General features: G+C 40.9%; 1 protein-coding gene across 2 annotated transcripts; it reads right to left on the bottom strand.

Annotated features, from left to right (window-relative positions):
* Positions 1 to 4,174: 4,174 nt before the first annotated feature.
* On the bottom strand, positions 4,175 to 19,537 carry INSIG2 (insulin induced gene 2). Of its 2 annotated transcripts, none has more exons than XM_074967219.1 (6): positions 19,394 to 19,537; positions 13,599 to 13,933; positions 10,675 to 10,799; positions 7,945 to 8,111; positions 7,355 to 7,454; positions 4,175 to 6,744 (listed from the first exon to the last, which is right to left on the bottom strand). In XM_074967219.1, exons 2-6 carry the CDS (start codon positions 13,840 to 13,842, stop codon positions 6,703 to 6,705), a joined length of 678 nt encoding a protein of 225 aa, XP_074823320.1. In that variant the 5' UTR covers positions 13,843 to 13,933; positions 19,394 to 19,537; the 3' UTR covers positions 4,175 to 6,702. The 2 variants fall into 2 exon arrangements, with proteins under 2 accessions (XP_074823320.1, XP_074823321.1); XM_074967220.1 differs by having other exon boundaries at positions 13,599 to 13,954; positions 19,394 to 19,482.
* Between the last annotated feature and the right edge of the window lie 2,310 nt (positions 19,538 to 21,847).

The following is a 21,847-nucleotide window of genomic DNA, read 5'->3' on the forward strand; positions in this document are numbered from 1 at the left end:
GCCCTATCACATTATGTTCCCCCTCTAAGCCAGAGAGAGGAAAGTTGGAAAAGGGTGGAGAGGACAGGGTAGCTCCACCCCACTCCTTCTCCAAGGATGGACACTCCACGGTAAAACTCCTGCACCTACCTTTTGGCCCATATAGGACAGGCCTGCCTGCAGGACCTGTCATGAGGAGGATCACCAGGCACTGCATGTATGAGCTTCCTCATTGCTGCATTCCTACAGGGCAGGGTGGGAACAGGTGACCTCAACAATTATTCAGAGCCATTAATAGCTCAGATCCCACAGACTTCATTTCTACATACAAACCACTGGCAACTGTGATCCCCAGGACATCATGGATCACAAAGCTCAGAACAAAGCCTGTGAGGACAAGGAGTCTTGGGGTCAGGTGGTGGGAGGGGATCCAGCGCTCTAGGACAGTTTAGATGATGCCAGAGTCCTCTAGGTTTCTCAACCTTTTTGATACCAGGCACCAGTGTGCTGCTTTCCTAAACTGTCAGGGAAATCTCAGGGGCCGGCGCCGATCCACAGACCAGTCGTTGAGAAACACTACTTTAAGAGATGCTGCCAAGCTTCCTATTTGACAAAGCTTTTCCACAGCAACAGAAAGGCATTCACAGCCTTCTACCCTTCCTCCCTCAAGAAAAGAAAAAAAGACTCTACCCCAGGCAGAGCTGTCTATAACCTAAGAAAGGAGAAAAACTAGAAACTCCATGGAGCCTGGGACTTCTCTATTGCCAATCTCAATCTATTGTGTCTGGAAGGTGCTCTGATGACGGGCAGCAGCACAGAATGGATACATCATTTACGTCTCTGCAGTGCTTAGAACAATGGGGTCCTGGTCTCTAGGCACTATCATAACAAACCAGTAACAGTCAGACATATACAACCTATCCACTAAAACACCCAATGCATCAGCTAAGAAAAAGCTGCATGCCAAAACACCAACAAAATGAGGACTGCAGCCTACAAAAGACTCTCTCCAAAAGGTCTTGATGGGCTAAAGGAAATTTAAAAGAAAAAAGAAATATCTAAGCTACAAAGCATACAGCAGAAGTTTCATCCAACTTCCAGACACAGAACTCTGGGTCACCACCAAGCTGGTAATTTGGTAAGTGACATCATTGAAAGCTCTGTGTTTTCCTTGTCCATGGGAGAGGACATCAGCCGTGGGTTTGGGCTGGCAAGACCAGACCTAAAACCAATCCCTGTTAGATTCCAATAGACAATCTCTGGCTCCTACTATTGTGGTTTATCATTACTATTTGTTTACAGTTCCTTCAACCAGTTTTTACATGTGTATGACAGTGCCTGTATTTAAGACCATTTGAATTAAGCTTTCACACACAGCTGTGAGGCACTGCATTAAAATGCTTTCATAAAATCCAGATCCATTAGACCTACTCCTTTCATCCAAACAACATCAAAAGAGCAATCACATTCATGTGGCTTGATTTATTCTTTGTAAACTCATGCTGTCTATTGTTCATAACTGTCACCCTCTATTAAGAAAATGAACTCTCTCTTTCCATATTTGTTCCATTATTTTATTAGGGACCCAAGTGAAATTTCTACATATTTAATGAAGCACCAGTCGTCACAGAGTCATAGTACTCTTTATCCGACTGCTCCTGCCAGGGTTTCTTTTATATTAATATTTAAAGGACCGGCATCATGTTTGCTTTCTTCACAGCTGCCAACCCCCACTTCCCCAAATCACAGGGTAGCTTTCCATGGCTTTTTTTTTTTAAATTGCAAAGCTCAGTAAATTCATTAGCTAAAGACTTTGAGAACCTGCAGGAGTGAATGTAAGATCTGTCACACTGCATCAGACCAACGATTCGTCTAGTGCAATATCCAATCTCAAACAATGGATAGTACTAGATATTTCTAAGAAATGTGTAAACCTCCCTGTTAAGGACAATTATGCAATAACTTTCCCATAGGAGTGGGGTGGAGTTTTTTCCTAACCCCATGCAACTGTTTGGCATGACCTAGCATGACGTAGAGTTGCCAAGTTTGGTTGAATGTATTCCTGGAGGTTTCATCATATAACGATCTCCAATTATAGATTAATCTTTAATTCCTGGAGACTCCAGAACACTCCTGGAGGGTTAGCAACCCTAGCATAAGGGCTCTATTCATTGTACATGCTTACCCTGTGTAGCATAACTATGGATATTCTTATTATTCATTTGTCTAATCTTTAATTTTACATGCTCTTTTCCTCAATACTACCTTGTGCCAATGAGTTACGAAGTGTACTCATTGACAAATGAGTTTTTTAAATAACTGTTTCTATTAGAGTAGCAGCCAGAAGCCTCAATTAGGGATCTGGGACCTATTTACCTAGACACTATAATACAAAGGCCTCCCCTTCTCCAAAGAGTACACAGTCTATACACCTGTTGAGACAACACGTGTATAAAACAAACAGATGGGCCTGGAAAAAGACAAGGTAGACAATGAAACAATCCGGTTTATATTAATAAATAAAGGTGTCAGTATGCCAATGGCCTAGCCATTGTGCAGTGATTTATAGGCATCAAGGCAGAGGTGAGTTTCAAGGAGGAAACAAAGAGGAAATGTCTTGCCTGGCAATTTCATTGCTTTAAATTCCTTGCTACAGCATTGAGAAGAGGTAGAGAAATGCCCAATTTATGTTCTTTATAACGTTCATTATTGTAAATAGTTCCATCATACCACATCTTCCCTGTTTCCTCTCTAATCTAAATAACCCTAACCCTTTTAGTATCCCCCACTTTAGATGTTTATACGGATATCATCATCCAGAGGTGTGTGAGATCTCATTAGATAAAATGAGGGATATAAACCCTCAATCTTCAGTCCATAAATTAACCACTAACTCACAGGTGTTAGGGAAAACCTTTGCCTACGAGTTATTTCGTAACAGTTCATAGAAACATAGGAATTGTCATGCTGGATCAGACCCAAGGTCCATCTAGTCCAGTATTCTGTCTCTGACAGTGGTCAGCACCAGGTGCTTCAGAGGAAGCTGTAAGAATGCTGGAGCAAGCAGATATGGGAAAATCTGCCCCCACATCATCTCTCAGCTTAATCTCTAATACTTAAAGATTGATTTAAACCATGCAGCATGAGGCTTCATATCCCTTCCAAAATTTTTGTTAGCATTACCTATTATGACAACAGGGATGTGTGTGTAATAATTCCTATGTTCAGATGTGAAGTCATTTAATACCCCTATTTGTTTTCACTGGTTGCAATGCTCTTGACCTCTTCTATTTCTGTTATATTACTTTTGAGACATCGTGTCGAAAACGGAACACAGACACTATTATACCTCAGCCTGAATACACTTATGACTGATTGCTTCTTCTTCTTTTTCTTTTTTTTTTTTTTTTGGACTAGTCCACCATATAGACCAGAAATTTTTATCTGGACTGCAATGACACCCACAACGACACCCAGCTATCTTTCCTCTCTTTTCCGCTTATGTAAGATCCATCAATGTATATGAATAACTCAAACTGAACCTTCCAATGTGCATTAGATAACCACAGAAATATAAGGCTAACAAGGACCTCAAGAAGTCATCAAGTCCAGGCCCCTCCACATCTGTTTAAAATGAAAGTTATATGTGTACTATAGAATTGCTAAGCTTTGAAACTACTCAAAATTTTAGACTTGATCAACCTAACGTTGCCACCTCACTGTTAACCCCACCCAGTTCAGACCACTGATAAATACATTATACAATACAGGTCCTGTTATGGATTCTTGGGACACCCCACAATTAACCTCTTTTCCACTTTATTTTCTGTCTGTTAAGCAGTTCAAGATAAAATTGGTTATTTGTATATATTCTCCCATCCAGCCCTGGTATTCCCCTATCAGCTTTCAGATTAAAAATGTCATAATTTTAAAGGCAGTTCAGTATCCAAGTTTTGTTAGAATCACTGTTGATTTAAGTCTCACTCCTTATTTAGTAATCCTGTTTTTAATCTAGTAGTTTTAAACAGGGGGACTGTGAAACCATCATGCCAGCTCTACAGCTAAAATTAGCATGTGAAACACTTGCGGAGCTGGTTCAATATAATTATGAATGATTACTACTTAAAAAAATAAACATGTCACAAAAGATTGTAATTATATTTAATACATATTTTGCTTTTAAACAGGAGAAGTAAACAGCATAGACCTTACAACTCATAGTTAGTGAAGAGTTTATAGTGCTTATAAAGTTGTATCTAAAATATACCTTATTCATTCTATATGGAACGCTTTGAAGACAGTCTAATATTATAAATTACACACTATACAATAGCAGCATGTTCACACCACTATAGTTAAGGCTGTGTCAGCATTCCCATTATGTACCTCTTTTTTCAGGTTCTGAGTATTCCAGCCATAAAATTATAATGCAGTTTGAAAATTTGGCATACAAGGTTTTAGTCCGGCAGCAATTTATTTTAGTCAAATAAGAATTAAAAAAATAACATCTCTATAATAAAGGAGACCACCCAAGTGCATTTTGCACAATCAGCTTAAAGTTTCAAAACTGAAATTTGGAAAGAAGTTAGCTAACAGTATATTCCAATCATTTTTAAATGAATGTGATTTTAAAATGTTGCAAAGTGGGTGCCACAAATGAACAATAACCACTTTTCACAAGGATTTTTTACTGTACATTTGAATACGCATGTCCTGTTTTCTATAAGCATGTAAACGAATAGACAGAAGAACTTATTACTAAGCAAATAATAAGAAATTACTTACCTCCAGTTTTACACAAACACAGTGGTCACCATTAAAGCCCTGGAATCTGAGGTACCACATTATTTCCCTACAGCTATTGTAAAAATTATGATCAATATCTCAGCTTTTATGCCAATCATTGACTTTTTATGAAGACAACCATGCTGAGGATCTGATCAGGCAGTCCAACTGAAATCACTTGCCTGAGTAAGGAATGCAGATCAGGCCGAATGTTATGGAAAAAAAATACATTTAAAATATATCAGCAGGTTCCTTGTGAAATGCCAGAACCCTGAAGATGGAATTACAGCCTTCATTTATGTAACATCCAAGGTTGCATTATTTATTATGGCCCTGATGGAGGAGAAACATCCCTAAACAGGAGTGCACTTAAGCATATGCTTAACAATAGCTTAAAGGAAAGAGCCTGCTTAAGTGCTTTCCTGAATTGTGACCAATATGTGAAAACGTGCACGAGGCACTGAAATGTCATGGAGCTGTAATAAGCCAATGAAAACCTGTGGAGCTTGCTGAACTGAGGTCTCCAAATATCATTTGCTTATTTACACATTTTAAAAGCTTCGTCCATGCAGAAGTTTTTCCTTCTGGTGACTCTTATTGTTGTTACATGCTATAGGAGGCATTTCACTGCATATGTTATAGACTTCAGATAGAAGCACACAAGACTGAAAAAAAATTGCCTATATCAGGCAATACATACACAGACATTATTATTTATTAAAACTTATCTAAACATGTATTTGTTCTTTGGACCAACTTCAGTCTCCTTACGTGACTGTAACGTGTTTTAAAAATCTTTCATGGAAGATTAAAAATAATAATAATTAAAATGCAATAAAAGAACTTGTTTAAACAACATCAAGACAGGGATGGAAGTCAAGAAACAAGAGGTGGGAATGTTCCAGGCCTCATTCACTGCTGGCATAATCAGGCAGAAATCAATGTAAATCGATCGGGGGGTGTCTATTTGAAGACAAGGAGAGTTTGCCCTATAATCTCAAGGGGGAATTGCAAAACCAAAACTGGAAACTGGGTGTAAGCCCCAAAATATAGGTCAGATTCCAACACACATATTGACAGAAGGAGAAGTGGTTAGTGCAATAACCTCCGTCTTGGAAGACTTGGGATCAAGTCCCTGCTCTAGCACAGATTTCCTGTGTGACCATGGGCAAGAAATTTAGCCTCTCTGTGCCTCAGTTCCCCATCTATAAAATGAGAATTACAGTACTTCCCTATCTCACAGTGAGGGTAGTGAGGATAAATACATTATAGAGTTTGAGACACTCAGATATTACATTAATGGGCCCATACACACACCTAAAATAGAACCTTCCCCCACCCACTAGTCAAACAGACTTCAGCCAGACTACTTGTAGAGTAGAGTAAAGTATTACTCAGCATGGCTAGTAGTGTCAGAATCTGGCCCTGACTTCATTCATCAGTAGCAAGGCTGTGATTCTGTTCGGGGGAGAAGACATGTTTATGATTAGCTACCAGCATGAGTTGCAATCTCTTCAACCTTAATTCTGAATTCTCTGGCTTTTACTAAACTATCAAAACCTTCAATTCCCCAAACTGCCTAGAAAAACTGAAGCAGAATTTTCAGCTAAGTACAGTAACTCAGAGATCTGTTTGGCACTGTAACATTGTGAAAAAGAGATGGTAAACCTAGGTTAGATTGTTTTTTCGCCAATCTTGTCTATGAACAAATATTGTCAAATGTATTGCATACGAGTGTGACTTCACAGTAATCAGACACCAAGGTTTCTAACTGACTTACAGAAGCAGCAATCACAGATTGCAATAACGTGTACCATTCAAGGGGGAGGGGAAAACTGCATTTTGGCAATTTTATAGTCAAAATGTTCCTTATAGCATGTTCTTCCGACAGTTGTTTGTCATATATTTTCCTGTATACAAGATTTATTTTACTTTTCCTCAGTCCTGGTGAGATTTTTCTGCAATGACTTTGCATTCATACTGCAAAACAACCAAAGAAAATGAAAATTATTTGAGAACAAGGATTTATACAATTTAAGTTCTGAGTTAGACAGCTGTGAAAGGGAGGGATCTACATAGCAACTGACACAACAGCTCTGCCCACACTTTCTCCCAGATCAGTTCAGGACCCCAAACTCCCATGCTTTTCAGAGTACCCTCACCAACTACAGTTCTGTAGTAAGGATTTTGTACACAATCTATGCACAGAGTGCTGGCATTCTGTGCCTCCTTGCATAGCAAAAGAAAACCTAAGTACATTAGCTATTAACTTAGAGCTTATGCAGCTTTCTTCCCCTCACACAAGGTGTTCTTATTTAGGCCTTGATCCCGCAAACGCTTGTTTGCATACAGAATGGAGTGAACACAATGAAACGGGGAACCCTTTAGGATATGTAGGGCACTTAGCAGCAGACAGAACTTCTGCTGGTGGCAGGGACATGCTGACCAAACTGAAAAGCACTGTCTCTGGAATCCCATCTTAGTCCACATTTGCAATCTGAATAACTATTACGAAAGAATTTTTTAAAACCAGACAATACAAGCTCAGTACCCAAAAAAAAGCAAAAACAAAAAACCCACCCTAACTTACCATTGCCAGCTGCCTACCAATGTTCCCCACAGTAATGCCACCAGCAAAAAATATACATGGTAACCAGGAACGAACATAAAGGAAATCTGGAGATGTGTATCTAGAAAGGAATACAAGTTTGCATTATTATCTGTTTATTGCCAAGACTGAACTTAACCCTGTACACAGTCCTTTCTTCAAAAAAAAAAAATAACTTATACTTTTAAAGTTAGGCACAGAGATAGACATACTGAGAAATCTGGATATATGAACAGATTAGCCTAAAGATACACACACTTGTAGTAGAAAGTTTGATTTCTTACTGCAAATATCGAATTTACTACCCATCCATTCATTCATTCTAATATCCTTTCTCTGTTTGATCCAGGTTGTTTTGCTGTTGGTAACGTAGCAGTTTTACAACTCCAAACCAAAATCTCAGTCTTACACACACATAAGCACTCACATGAATAGTCCAATTAAAGTAAAGTTACACATGTGTTTAAGTTTTAGCAAGTTCAGGGCTCAAGTTAAGTCAGATCTACCTTCAATGTTCTTGTTTACTAATCTAACATGAATACCACTTAACCAGAAGAAAAACAAAGACTCACTGGTAAACCCCATTGTAGACCAGAAGCTGTGATACCAAGGTGGCCAGAAAAGCAATTCCTATTCCAAGACCAAAGCCACTTCGTGATCTATCAAAGGTCCACCATAGTCCAATTGAAAGCGCCGCTAGCGTAAGAGACAACTGTATGTTGTTGGCAAAATCCACTTTCTGTGGTCATTTGTTAAGGATCAGTTTTAAAGTGCCAACTTCAGGTGAAGATCAATAATATTTACCTTGTTAACTAATTTTTGACCTGAAAAATAACACCCTCCTACATAAAAATAACACCTAGCTCTTGCATAAACACGGCTCTCTTCATTTAATACAACTTAACGGTATAAGAATACTATAATAATAATAATTATTATTAAAAAGCATTATTTTATCTGTGTTAAGAAAAGTATTTACTTAAAATGTTATTTTATGTTTACAGTATTTTTTAAACCCACAATGTTGTCTCAGGACTTGCTACAAACTGTACAAGTGTTTCAAAGTACAGGGAGACTAGACAGAAATTAAGCAGAATACCAGATTTTTTGACAGATTTACTGTAAAAATATTACTGTTCAGATGTAGCAGTACCAAGGACATTCCAGCCTCACCTGTTGCACCTTTAATATCCTAAGGTTAAAACCTTAACTCTAGCATTAAATTGTCAAAATGCCATATACCTTATGTTGCTGCCTACTGAAATAAGGTCATTTGGAAAAACAAAATCTATTTAATTTCAATAACTATTACATGTTTTAAATTAGAATAGTATTTTTATCTAGTAAAACGTTTATCCAGAATCTTGTTTGCTTTTAAAAAAGCTACAGCTATGCAAAATATAAATACACAGCACCATCAGAATACTCATGTGAGTCAAGGTGGAAGATCAGTTACATCAATTTTTAAAAAAATATGATAGATTAATAATCCTAGCACTTTGCCCTCTTCAAAACACTTTACAAATATTAACTAATTTATTTTCTCAACATCTCTGTAAGAAAGTACCATTAAAGAGAGACTGTTATTCATACGCCTAAACTTAGATTTAGGGGGCAACAAATGTATAGGTAAAAAGGTTGTCCTGGTCTCAACCACAGGAATCCACCAGCCTGGAGAAAGATCTAGTGGAGTCATCTAACAAGAAATGGGGTAAACTGGATGGTAACAGAGAGAGAATGGCGGACACAATGACCAAATTAAAGTCAGATCAAATGTGGGAAAGTCCAAGATCCTAATGCTGCTATTTGAAAGTGAAATGAACTGAAGCTCAAGATTTTCAGGAAGCCATTTAGAAGAAAGTAGAGTTGCTACACTAATAATAGCTATGGAAGAGGCATTGCTTCCTTAAAAATGTGGAATGGCTGATAATAAACTGCACAGGTGTTTGCTGAAAGTAATCTGACTCATGAGGAGTTCACCACTCAATTGTCAAGAAACAGGTCAGAATTTCGTAGGGTCCTGTATCTGAATGTGTCCACAGTCAGGGGATGGTCAGAAGTTGGTGGCATACATGAGACCAGATGGACACATTGTCAAATATGGGAGAACTGAGGCCCGCAAGGGGACATTAGCAGATCCTAGCTTTGATAGCTCCAACTTCTCTGGCCACACTAGATAGGATGGGGTATTGTGGGAAAAGAACATCCATCCATCCAAAGGTAAGGCCACTTGAATGGGAACGCAGCGCATTTTCCATGCCTTCCTTTGGCATCTCATTTCATCCATTCTCTCTCTTCTAGTTCTCTTGCAGCTCGAAACAAGAAAGAGAGCCAGCACCACATGGCCAGGGAGTTTTCACCACACCACCAGCAATTCTCTGCAGATCAGAGTCTGGGACCTGATGCTAAAGATGAAACAATGAGCCTGCTAGAGATTCTTAATTTTCCTTTTAATTACTTATCTTTGAGTCTGGGTTTGGGAGACTAGTTTATCGCCTTAACTTGGAGAGGGAGACCCTATACATGATGACACAAAGCACAACTGCTCATGGGTTGCCAGTGAGGCATTGCAGTCCATTTGTTTTTGTCCAATGGGCTTCAGGGAATCATGACTCCTTCATCCACGGATAGTATTAGTCTAGTGTAAAGGTGTACATGGATTTCTGAGACTTCAGCAGGGAAACGATATTTCACATCATGCCACACTGACTCACTCGTAACTTCTCTCCTTTCCACATATTCTAAGGCAAGTCACTTAGCCTATCTGCATCTCAGTCCCCGGCCTGTAAAATAGGGATAACGACGCTTATTCACTTTTGTAAAATGCTTTGAGATCCAGGAATAACCAATGCCAAGTATTTTTTTCCTACCAATTTTCCCCCAGGCTTAGCAAAGTGCACACTCTTCACTGATGCTGTTGCACATGTGAAGTTTGGTCTTTAAACCTGTAACTGTATTGAGTTTACAATAAGTGCAAGAAGAGCATCCTTAAAAATTTCTCAGAGCATAAACTCCTTTTTCCACATGTACTTGAATAACTCTAAAAAAGACACAAATATATATTTTTTAAAAAAGGGTGGGAGATTTCAGTTTAAGTGGTATTTCCAGAAACTTATATGCATGACCTTCATGAACTAGTGCAGCTACTGGCATTCTATAACTGTTTTAACGCTAAGCTACACTCTGTACGTCCTTTTATACGTCGTGGTGTAGAAACAGTTACATTGTGAGCAGTTATTTAACCTTTGGTTCACCAGAAACTAATTTGTTACTGAAAACTTCATTACCACATAGAAGGATACAGCACTAGCGTGATTTATACCCACAAAGACTGCTACACATCGCATTACACTGGACCATTCTCTCTTAAATTTATGTGGCTCTCCCAGATGTCTGTCCATGCAGGGATACAACAACCCAATCACAGCTGTGGAAATATGAAAGAAAAATTAACAGTTAAACCATCTGCACTATTTAGCTGCACTAGAGATAATTTGGCCAAGATGGTTCTGCAACATAAAAACCAAATATTTTTCAAACACTGTCAAGATTTAAAAATAAAAATAAAGGCATTTCAGATAGTTTAGGCCCAAAACATAAGTTAATATTAAAAGGCTGCCTTAAAATTCAATGAAAACAGCTATAGGTTTATAATTTAAAATTCCCCTGCAGCATCTTCAGCCACAGCAGCTTTGTGCTGGTGCATAATACCAGGAAAGGGTGAAAATAAACTACAAGTGGGATTTTCTAGACATTGTCAAAACTTCTCCTTAAAACACTCACTATACCGTAGTTCCACCTATAAAGACAATTGCCACCCCAGCTGAGAGGCACAAGTGAAAGTGCTGTTTAATGTTACGCTGTTTTAGAATGTAAGCAGGGGCTCAGGAGGCAGCTTTGAATTCTAACACCTATTATGGTGGTATGCATCTCACAGGAGATGTTTTCCACGTGCCAGAGAGGAACCTGATCTACAGGGTTTAAGAAATAAGTGAAAAATCACCAGTGAAGCGGCATCAGAAATTGCCATGTAACCAACATTCTAGCGGAGGACGTGGGGCCCAACTGATAGCTAACACTGGCAGATGAAAAAGCTCCACAAATAGCACTGATCTCTCTTCATTTCTGTCTTTAGGATAAGTAAACCTGGCCTAATGCCTAGGGGGTCGTTCAAAGAATTACAAATATTGTGGGTTTGCATATCTGTTTACTGGGGAAGAATACCCCATAGAGACATATTAATGTCAATTAGGTTGTGTAGGTATGGGTAGCAGAACAACACATGAATTATCCAGAAGTTCACCTTGACTAGGTTGAAAACACTATTCCCTCAGGTGGCACTTGTGTGCTAGACAAACAAGAGCGGGAGAGGAAGAATTGTGAAACATTCCTACAAAGAGACACTGTAGCATTTATGGCTGGAAGAAATCGACTAAGAACATGCAACCTTGTAAGTCAATTTCAACATAGAAGCTCAGCTTGTCACCTCAAGACTGTGACAAAGCCTGAACCTTAGAATTGCCTGGTAAAGAGTTTGTAGGTATGTAATGGTCTCAATTGCTTGCTAAGAGAGCGACACTATTGCAAATGGGACACTGTCATTTCAACCCCCAGAACAAATCCTTTAGGTAGAAACAACTGGAGTAGACTGTGCACTGAAAATAGTGTGGGAGCATGGTGTGTAACTAAATGAGAACAGTAAGCATACCGCTGACCCTTTAAATCTTTTCAGAGCCTGTTTCCCCTCTCCCCTTGTAAGCCCCATGGACACAAAAGGCCCATCTTACTAAGAGATAATTTTACAGAATTACATCCATGTATTCTCTTTTACAAAACACACTTGAGATCATTCTTACTGTAAAAAGGCATAATAGATATGTTGTTGGATAGCTGAGCCCCGCTACAAATAGGAAAGAAAAATTCCTATGAGATGGCCAAATCAAACTGCCCTATCAGGAAATCAAACCCCTCATGAGCTCTATGTCAAGACAACCAATTTAAGCATAAAAAAATATGCAGCAAATACAGAGTACCATAGCAGCAAGATTAGAGAATAAGAGCTATGTTAGACAGGCAACTTACAGATACGACAAGTACATAACTGTGACCAAAATATTCCGAATACAGAGAGAACAAAACTGACATACTGAGACAGCTATTTGGACAGTTTCCTCTCAAATCAGGCTCTTCCATGAAATCTGTGGTGAAATGATTCAACACCATACCAAAAGAAAGGTAATTAGATAAAAGACTCAGCTTAAAAATTACCTTTAGCAAAACCCTGATGCCAGAAGTGCCCAATAGACCAAAAGTAAGTTTACTGATTTGTATTACCACCCTCCAAAGAGGCAAATGGACTCCTCATTCTTATTAAAATCAAGCTCAAGGAAGATACTGTCTTTAAAATAAAGGTCTGCTTATAATAGAATTCCCCCACCCAGCTGCTCAGAATAATCCACTGGTAAAGTGTTATACTGACCCACTGACTGTGTTCTGAAGCCCAGACTCTGTGAGACTTTTAAAGGGAGCAGATTTCAGAGGACATCCGTTGCTAACAATCTGCCACTAACAAGAGCAAAGCAGGACCTTGTGCCTACACCTCCCTTAGGATATAGGGGGACAGCTGCGTTCCAGACCACGTGGAGCTTTACAGATCTAAACCTGCACCTTGACCCGCACTCAGAAGCAAACAGGAAGCTGCAGCAAAAAATGGCATACTCTCATCACAGATTACACCAGACAAGGCAAACTACTTCATGCCGCAAAATCTGGGATTTCCAGGTTCCTTTCCAGAGTTGCCCACAAAGGGCATGGCAGTAATCTAGCCTCAAGGTTACAATTGTATGGATTTCTGTGACTTGCCTAACTCTGTTTTCCTAATCCTGAAGACCAAGCATAATCTTCTGACTCAAGAATTCAGCACAGCACGGCTCAAACTAGCTAATAGTTAGTCCTGCCTCAGTGCAGGGGACTGGACAGATGACCTATCAAGGTCCTTCCCAGTGCTACATTTCTGATTCACAGTACAACTTCTGTAAAACGTAGAAAGAGCTTTTGGGAGCGGAGGAGGAGGAAACAGATAGATGGGAAAGGCAGTAGGACTAGATCCAAAATTTTAAATCTTCCACATTTTTCTATTAATGAAGGATTTTTAATTTCCTCACTACCAACCCCACACCCCCACCCCATATCACACACACACACAGTTGGCACCTTCTGACATTACCTGCAGCTGTGCCACAGCAAGGTGGTACCCACCAAGCTGAAGAGAAGATGCTCGTGATCACATCTGGTGGAAAAAGCGTGACATTTCTCTGAATCTGTAGCAAGTTTAATACTAATGCAAGAAGTACACCAATAAAAAACAGCACTATTCCACGAATCACCAAGTTCATGCCATGACTGGTTACAGATGAAATGTATGGACCACACTTTTTTGGTATGGTTGGTGCTGCATCGCTTTCTGCCATGACGTGCCAGGCGATATCCACCGGTGTGATTGGGGAGGATCCACTTCCAGTCAGTATTTTAACTCTCCCAATTTAAGACGTACCCCAAACTCTGTGAAAACAATAGACAAGGCTGGAAAAAAAAAACATTTTTACAAAAACATTTTTTAACCTGTTAAAAAATATATTTAAAAATAAGTCAAGCTTTTCTGAATTTGAAGAAAATATAATTTACCTTCTGAAGAAGGCAAACCTCAACAGAACTAGCTCTATCTGCAACAATGCTATTGCAGTTCTGTCTGCAATCATGCGTTAAGCTGATGAATATGCTGCTAAAAATTAAGTTTTAGCAACAGCTTTACATACTTTGGAGGGGGGAAAAACCCAATCCGAGAATGAGTGGATGGCATGGCTGATGATGTGGGCCCATATGGCGCAAGAACAGGAAATAAAAACTACTCAGGAGGAGGTGCTTGCTTCAGAAAAAACTGAGTTTGTGATGACTTTGATGGGGAAGAAGACAGTGAAGTGGTACCAGAGTGTAGGTAGTTCAGAAGAGAACGAGGCATCTCATTTCAAGGCAGCTGTGGCGTTACATGCTTCTTTGATCTTCAAAAGAAGCCAGTAAAAAGATCACAGTGTACAGTGGAGAAATGAAATTTGAGAAAAAATTTTGCAGGGTGGAGCCAACAACCTTTGTAATAATTGAGAAGAGAAGGTGAGTCTTTGAAACCTAGAAGGGCACATAATGCCATTACACAGAAATTCTCATGAAGGCAACACAGATTTCATTAAAATCTGTGTAACAGGATGTTAAGAAAAATGATTCTTGGCTACAAAACTAACAGTGCAAAGAGGTAAAAAAAAAAAAAAACCCTCCACCTTCCCATCAGCATCAGAGCACTCCATACATGCCCAGCTCTATACACTCTAGATATGAATGGCAGAATTTCCTTAACAACCATCTTTCTTAAAACCGTCAATCAAAACTGTTGTTTTACATGGATTCAACATCACATTCATGTCGGACATGGACAGCTTAGCCACCTGGAACTTTAAAGAAAACAAACATTGTTTTTAAATTTGAAACTGCCAACTGGTGGCAGCTTTCGATAACTCTTACTCATGGCCACACGGATAGAGACAGAAGTAGAAGACTCCTTGTTTCCCCATTCCATTCCTTGATCAGCGGATACATAAGGTGCATAGCCACAAAGGCAAGGTGGAGGAGCACTGTGTCCGGCAGGGCATCCACTTTTACAGCGTAGAAATTTTGGAGGAAATTACAAGTGGCAGACGTACCAAATCTGAGGTTAACTATATTAACACTGGTTAAGCCACAGCAACCAACTCCAGAAAGGATCTAATGCACACCATACTGTCTTCAATACTTATGATCTACAGCTAGGTAGAAATCCATACTTTTTGAGAGGGTTACCAAAGAGGCCACATAAAAAAAGTGTTGCCCTATCCACATAGAACTTCAATCTTGTGGCTTGAGCATCAATTTACTCATGTGGACAGTCGTAATGACTCCAACAGAACTACACTCATGAGCAGTTAAGTGTGCGACCCAGGTTTGTGAGCCTGAAATGCTGCCATTATTGTGGATACAGAGGGCCTACTTTTCTGTCCTCCTGCATCTTGTGTGGTCATTTACACCAGTGCTAAATTCACAACACTACCAGATCTGATGCAGCTCTGGCATGATGGCGCAGATGATAAATCTCCATTACATTATTAGTTATCTAGAATGGAGCAGCAACATCTTAAATAACAGAGACTTTTTTTTAAAAATATGAACCTGGCAGTTTATCTCACCGCTGCCACTGCAGCGTCATGTCACTCTTGCCCCTAAGGAGGGGAAAAGAGGAGAGCAGGGCAAGGTTAATGAGCACCATACAAAACAAGAAGACAGCAAAAGCAGCAGCAAAAGTATCAAATCTGATTAGTGGGATAAGCCATGGACCTCTAGCGCAACCAAGGAAGTTCCAAGTAAGAATATGTCATTGCTTAAATAAGTAAAATAAAAAGCATGGGATTGAAGGGTCAACACTGGGGAGCAGTGTGGCCTACTATGTAGACGCTGGACTGGGCCTCCGGAGACCTGGCTTCTATTCTTGGCTCTGCCATTAGCAGGTGAGGTGATTTTGGGCAAGTCACTTCACCTACCTGTGCCTCAGTAAAATGGGGATCGTGATCTCCTTTTGTAAAGTGCTTTGAGACCTACTGCTGAAAAATGTTAGATACAGCTTGGTGTTATTATTATTAATTACCAGAGAAAACATATTGGCAGTAGCATGGATGGAGTTTAATGACGCCAGCATACACAATATTAAAAGAATTCAGCAGACAATGATTGATGAAACAACTGACAACATTCATCAAGCAATCACAGGCCTTGCCCATGATAGGAAATTACTTCTTTTACAGCAGCAGTGCAGCTGCAGTGGTTCTATTAACCATGCAAACTCTGCTGTGGACCAAACATTTTTACCACAGCGTCACCTTGACCGCTCAGAGAAAGGAAAGGAATTCCCTAGTGCAGAGGCATCTATGCAGAGTATGAACATGTTTACAGCAGCGAGCGCTTTGCCTTGAATTAGCAGCATAGAGTATTGGTTAAGAGCAGGCAACGAGAACACAGGACTCCTGGGTTCTACTCCTGGCTCTGCCATTGACTTGCTGTGTGATTTTAAGGAAAATCGACTTACCTCTGTTCCTCAGTTTCCCCACCTATAAATAAGGGACAACAACTGACCAACCTTTATAAAGCACCAAGATCCTATGTTTTTGCAATGTATTATTACTGTGCCTCCTGTACTAATTGTGGAGATTAAGATTTCTGAGGGAAGTTACAGCTGTGGGTATGGGAAGGGTGTGTGCATGCATATATATACACACACACACACACACACACATTAATCAAAATCAGTTACATTTTATCCAAAGCTTCCATCCAAGTCGGAATAATGACACTACCGTTTACAATTTGACCCTACAACATTGCTGTGCCTTCACCTCCTGGAAATGGATATTTAAAGCTGTAACAATGCAGGAAAGCTACAAAACTAGCATCTTTACAAGACAGGCTCAGCTCCAGTTTACCCCTTCTGTGGCACACCACTTCAACTTTTTAGTGAGGGGAAACTGTGCCATGTGAAGGCTTTGGGAGTCATGTACAATAATTAAATTATCACCTGAGATTTTTTTCCAGTCACTGCAATGTCTCTAACAGGAAAAGCATTGTGAAACTGCTCCAAGTTTACCAGTTGAGCTAATCAATAAGGCTCATTTGTGTGAATCCCACAAATAAACTATTCTTATGTAATATACAGATGTTATGCAGAACATGGTGGAGTGGAAAAGAAGACTGAGTTTCTTAAACTAAAAATCTAGCACCAGGTGATGAGAACCAGGAAATGAAAAGCTACCATTATGACACCGACAGAGATTTCAAATGTAGATGAGGACTAAGTTTCCCTCATGACATTAAAATCCAGGAACTTCACCTCAAAGCCAAGTCAAAGTTCCCCCAAACCAATAGCTTCTCAGGCTGAGGTAGTTAAGGCATGTCAGTTTCCTAGCCAACAGTACACAAGGGAGTGATGTGGCCAGCATCACATCAGACTGATTTGACTGCCCTAAACCAATGGATCAGGGACTCAGTTTGCAGCTGAGTGAACTGGAAGTGGCCTTTCAGTGTGAGATCAAGTTAGACTTGAACCCATGACAACCTTCGGGATTGCAGTCAAGCACCTTAACCACTCAGACACCACACCAATAATTTTGCAGCTTTCCCTGTCCTGCCCTTACTGATTCCTGGCCTTGCAAGTCTCATTCATTTGGAAGGAGACTCTGTGAGTCATTTTGGATTAATTTGAAGGTGTTTTTTTTTTTTTTTAAGTCAATGTAGTGATTATGAGAAGTACCAGCCTGACAGCCGTGGAAAGCAAAAACATAGAACAGAACAGGTTCAGGACAGACAATAGCAGTGCAAGTTTCTCCACTACAGCCTGCCACGGTGGCTCTGGCACATCTTCAGAGATAAGAGAGTAGCCAGAGGGCAAGGTGATTTCAGGCCTTCATTAGTCTGCCAACAAGAGCATCTGCTGTGGGGGTGGATTTGTCAGAAAGATGTGTGTTGTCTGAGGACTACCAAACCCATTTCACATACTTTAGGGGCTGCAGCCCAGGGCCCTGGGCTAAGGGGGATCCCGGCGCAGCAGGGCTCAGGCAGGCTGCCTGCATGCTGTGGCCTCATGCTGCTCCCGAAGGCGGATGGCTGCTGGCATGTCACTGTGGCCCCTGGTTGGGGGGGGAGAGGAGGAGAGACAGTTCTGGGTGCTGCCCTGCCCCCAGCACCACCCCTGCAGCTTCCATTGGCCAACGGGAGCTGTAGGGCAGCGCCTGCGGGCACGGGCAGCTCACGGAGACACACTGTCCCCCTCCGGGCTGGGGCGCACAGAGATGTGCCAGCAGCCGGCTGCTTCCGTGAGCAGCGTGGGGCTATGGCAGGCAGGCAGCTTGCCTGAGCCCTGCTGCGCCACCGGCTAGGAGCCACCTGTGGTAAGCGCCTCCTGGCCGGAGCCTGCACCCCAACCCCCTGCCCCAGGTCAGAATCCCCTCCTGCACCCAAACTCCCTCCCAGACCCTGCACCCCAACCCCCTGCCAGAATCCCCTCCTGCACCCAAACTCCCTCCCAGACCCTGCACCCCTCACCCTCTCCTGCACCCTAACACTCTGCCCCAGCCTGGAGCCCGCTCCTGCGCCCAAACTCCCTCGCAGAAAGAAACTAATATAACACCTGTTCTAAGGTAAGAAGCAGGCTATTTTGAATTAACTTAACTATATTCTACATGTTTTAAGACTGAAATGTATCCATGAAGGGCTTTATGTTAATTAAAAGGCAAGTTTAGTATAGTGTTAATAGCCTCGATGCCATAATTGTGATCATTTTGTTTTAAATTAGGAAAATGACTTGTATACGGGGCCCCCACAAAATCTAATAGCCCCGGGCCCAAAGGAGAGTTAATCCAGCCCTGCCTATGCCAACAGTTGGCTGTCAGGTGGCAACAACTCTCAGTGACTGGGACTAAGACCGACATGAAGCAGTGCATTGTTATTAATCATTTAGGGGCAAATTCTGCCCTTGGACAGGCGGATAAAATTCCTCCTGCAGCCAACAAGGGGCTTGTGTGCCCAGAGGGCAGCATTTGACCCTTACCCAGGCCCGGATGTGTACGTGGCACCTTCTGACACATAAAACAGGGCTGACTCCTGCCTGGGGGAGTTCACTGCACAGATCCCAAAAAGGGAACCCCAGAGCCACCCGGCTGAACACGGCATTTGAAGTCACTACCTCCAGGGGAAAGGTTTTAGCAGCGAGACATCACCAGCCTAGTCAGGGGTGCAGCCCTGTCCCATCCCAGCTGCATCCTCCAGAAGAACCAGTCCTTATCTCCCTCTCCTCCCCCCGCTGAGTGCCTCTGCCCCCCTCCCGACCTACCCCTCCCACTGCAAGCCAGTGCCCAGCCCCAGGGCAAGTGTCGCCACAGCTCCCTTACTTACTCTGCCTCCGCCATCTTCTCCCTCCCCTGCCTCAGTCTCCGCCTTGCGCAGGCTCCTCGGCGCTCAGCCGGGCCGGGGCGAACAGCTGACTCGGGGCACGGGGGATTCCGTGGGGCCGGGCCCGCTGTAGATGAGCTCGGGGCACTGGGGCTTCCGCGGGGGCCAGTCAGGGCGCTTGCAAAAGCACGGACCGGAGCCGAGGTTCCCCTTCGCTCCTGTAATAATGAAGCAGGAGGCGAGCAGCCTTCGTTTCCACGGGTGCTGGGAAAAGGGGAGGTGGGGACTTACCAGAAACGAGAGAGAGAGCCGTCAAGAGAGAGATTCCTAGAAAAAGTGCAAGACTTTAGTGTAGCCTGTAATATACAGAGAGGAAGGAAATGCACCCGCCAAGCAGCGGCTAAACTAAAGAGACAGTGAGGAAGGAGGTAAAAGTGCAAAAACAAACAGGAATTCAAAAAATAAAATAAAGAGTGCTAAGAAACGGGAAGGGAGCAAGCTAAAAAAGGCACAGTGGAGGAAAAACGGAAGCGAGCTCGTGCTAAAACCGGGGGGGGGGGGGGAAGGAATTATTCAAAGAGTAAGCAATGAAAGGAAATGCATCATTTAAAAAAAAGGCTTTTTAAAAGACTGAAAAATTAGAGCGAGGATGAGAAACTGCAATAAGAAATAATCTGTAACAAAAAAATACTACAGCTCCTATCCTGCAAAAAGAAAAGGAGTACTAGTGGCGCCTTCGAGACTAACCAATTTATTTGAGCATAAGCTTTCGTGAGCTACAGCTCACTTCATCAGCTATGCAGATACTTAACTATACTCCCATTGACTTATTTTAAACCTAGCCGCAGTGACTTCGGTGCAACTGGATTTAAAAGAATTCAGTGTTTTAGGCCTGAAGAAGAAACTTCAGTTGCAGTCTTTGAATTCTTTTTTCTCCATTATATTGCTTTTTATAAAATTATTTGTTACGTGTCGCCTTCAGCTGCCTTTTTTAAGATTTTTTTTCCTGTGAATTCATTAGCTCATTGACTTCAGTGGGATTACTCCGGAGTAACATTGAGGATGTGTGTAAAGCATTTGCAGGATTGGGGCCTATGAAATGAAGAAAATGGAGGCTGGAAAGAAATACTAAAAAATGAAAAGAGAATCCGTGCGAAATGAAATAATACTTAAAATGCAGAAAGAATATGGAAAAGGTATTAAAAATGCAAAAATACAATATATAAAAAATAGACATCTAAAAATGCAATTTAAAAGTGTATAACAAATGAATAAAAGATCAATTAATATATAAAAAAGTTACATTCAATTAATGCAACTGCAATTTCTTTTTAAAATGCAAAACACTGGCCTTTGTTGTGAATCCAGTTCATTACTAAAGCAGGAAGCGCAAAGCCGAGTCTCTGTGTAAAATCCTTTTGTTTTCAGCTTTGTTGTTGTGCTTAATAAATTTCACTAACAGGGATAAAGATCTTCTCATTTGCGATTAATTTCAAAGAGGGTTTAAAAATTGTTGGCCTGAACTGGGCCGTTTCTCCTACGAAGATTTGCGCACATGCTTAACGTTGTTTAACAGTGTTGGTTCGCTGATTAGGGCAAAATGAACAGAGATTACTAATCCAGGAATACCATTTTTATCACTAATTTGTGGCACCTGTAGACTTCCTTGGGGGAGATGCTACAATATGAGGCACACACCCTCTGGTAAACTAACTCGATGAGCAGGAAGAACAATAAATAACATCCCGAGGCTTGTTATTTATATTTTTAGAAATCTGAGAGAAATATCATTGGGAGAGAATGCTATGACTCATTCCATTATGCTGTTAGTCAATGAACTTTCTTTTTAATCTTATTCCACATGTATTATTAAATACAGTACAATGGATTTAGAATACTTACAAATCACAGTCATTCAGGTCGACTATTGTATTGCAAGTACTTTGCTATATCCACGTTACAAAATCACTTATATGATGATTGGAATGTGGGTTGTTGTTGCAAATAAGAGTGCAAACTCCAGTACAATGGCAAGAAGAGTGATTGGTTAACATGGAATTATTTTATATTATGTATTACAGTAGCACCCAAAGGCCCCAGTCACATCTAGGGCCTCATTATGCTGGACTACGTACAAATATATAGTAAGGAACAGTCCTTGCCACAAAGCAGTTACAATCGAATTTAAGGCAAGACACACGAGATTGTGACAGATATATTAAGAAATGGGGGAAGGAAGAAGCGGTTAACTGTGATAGGAGTACATGATTACAAAAGTGAGCTAGGTGTGCAGTTATCTACTTTCAAGTCATTCAGTGTCTGTTTTTGTTTTATACAATAGAGATTAACAAAAAATATTGATCTCAGTTACTCCTACAGCCAACTGCTTAGTCAGTGTGTTTTATGTGATGATATTTGACTTCCAGTTTTTGGATCCTGCAAGGCAAAAAAAAGTTT

Source organism: Natator depressus, chromosome 11 (genome assembly GCF_965152275.1).
Source record: "Natator depressus isolate rNatDep1 chromosome 11, rNatDep2.hap1, whole genome shotgun sequence".
Taxonomy (NCBI): Eukaryota; Metazoa; Chordata; order Testudines; family Cheloniidae; genus Natator; species Natator depressus.

What these genes read in the sequence shown, in the direction of transcription:
- INSIG2 (XM_074967219.1), bottom strand. Translation starts at nt 13,842, where the DNA reads ATGGCAGAAAGCGATGCAGCACCAACCATACCAAAAAAGTGTGGTCCA. An exon ending in TTGCTGTGGCACAGCTGCAG is followed by an intron (nt 10,800 to 13,598) that starts GTAATGTCAGAA and finishes ATATTTCCACAG; the next exon opens with CTGTGATTGGGTTGTTGTAT. An exon ending in GTATAAATCACGCTAGTGCT is followed by an intron (nt 8,112 to 10,674) that starts GTATCCTTCTAT and finishes AAATGACCACAG; the next exon opens with AAAGTGGATTTTGCCAACAA.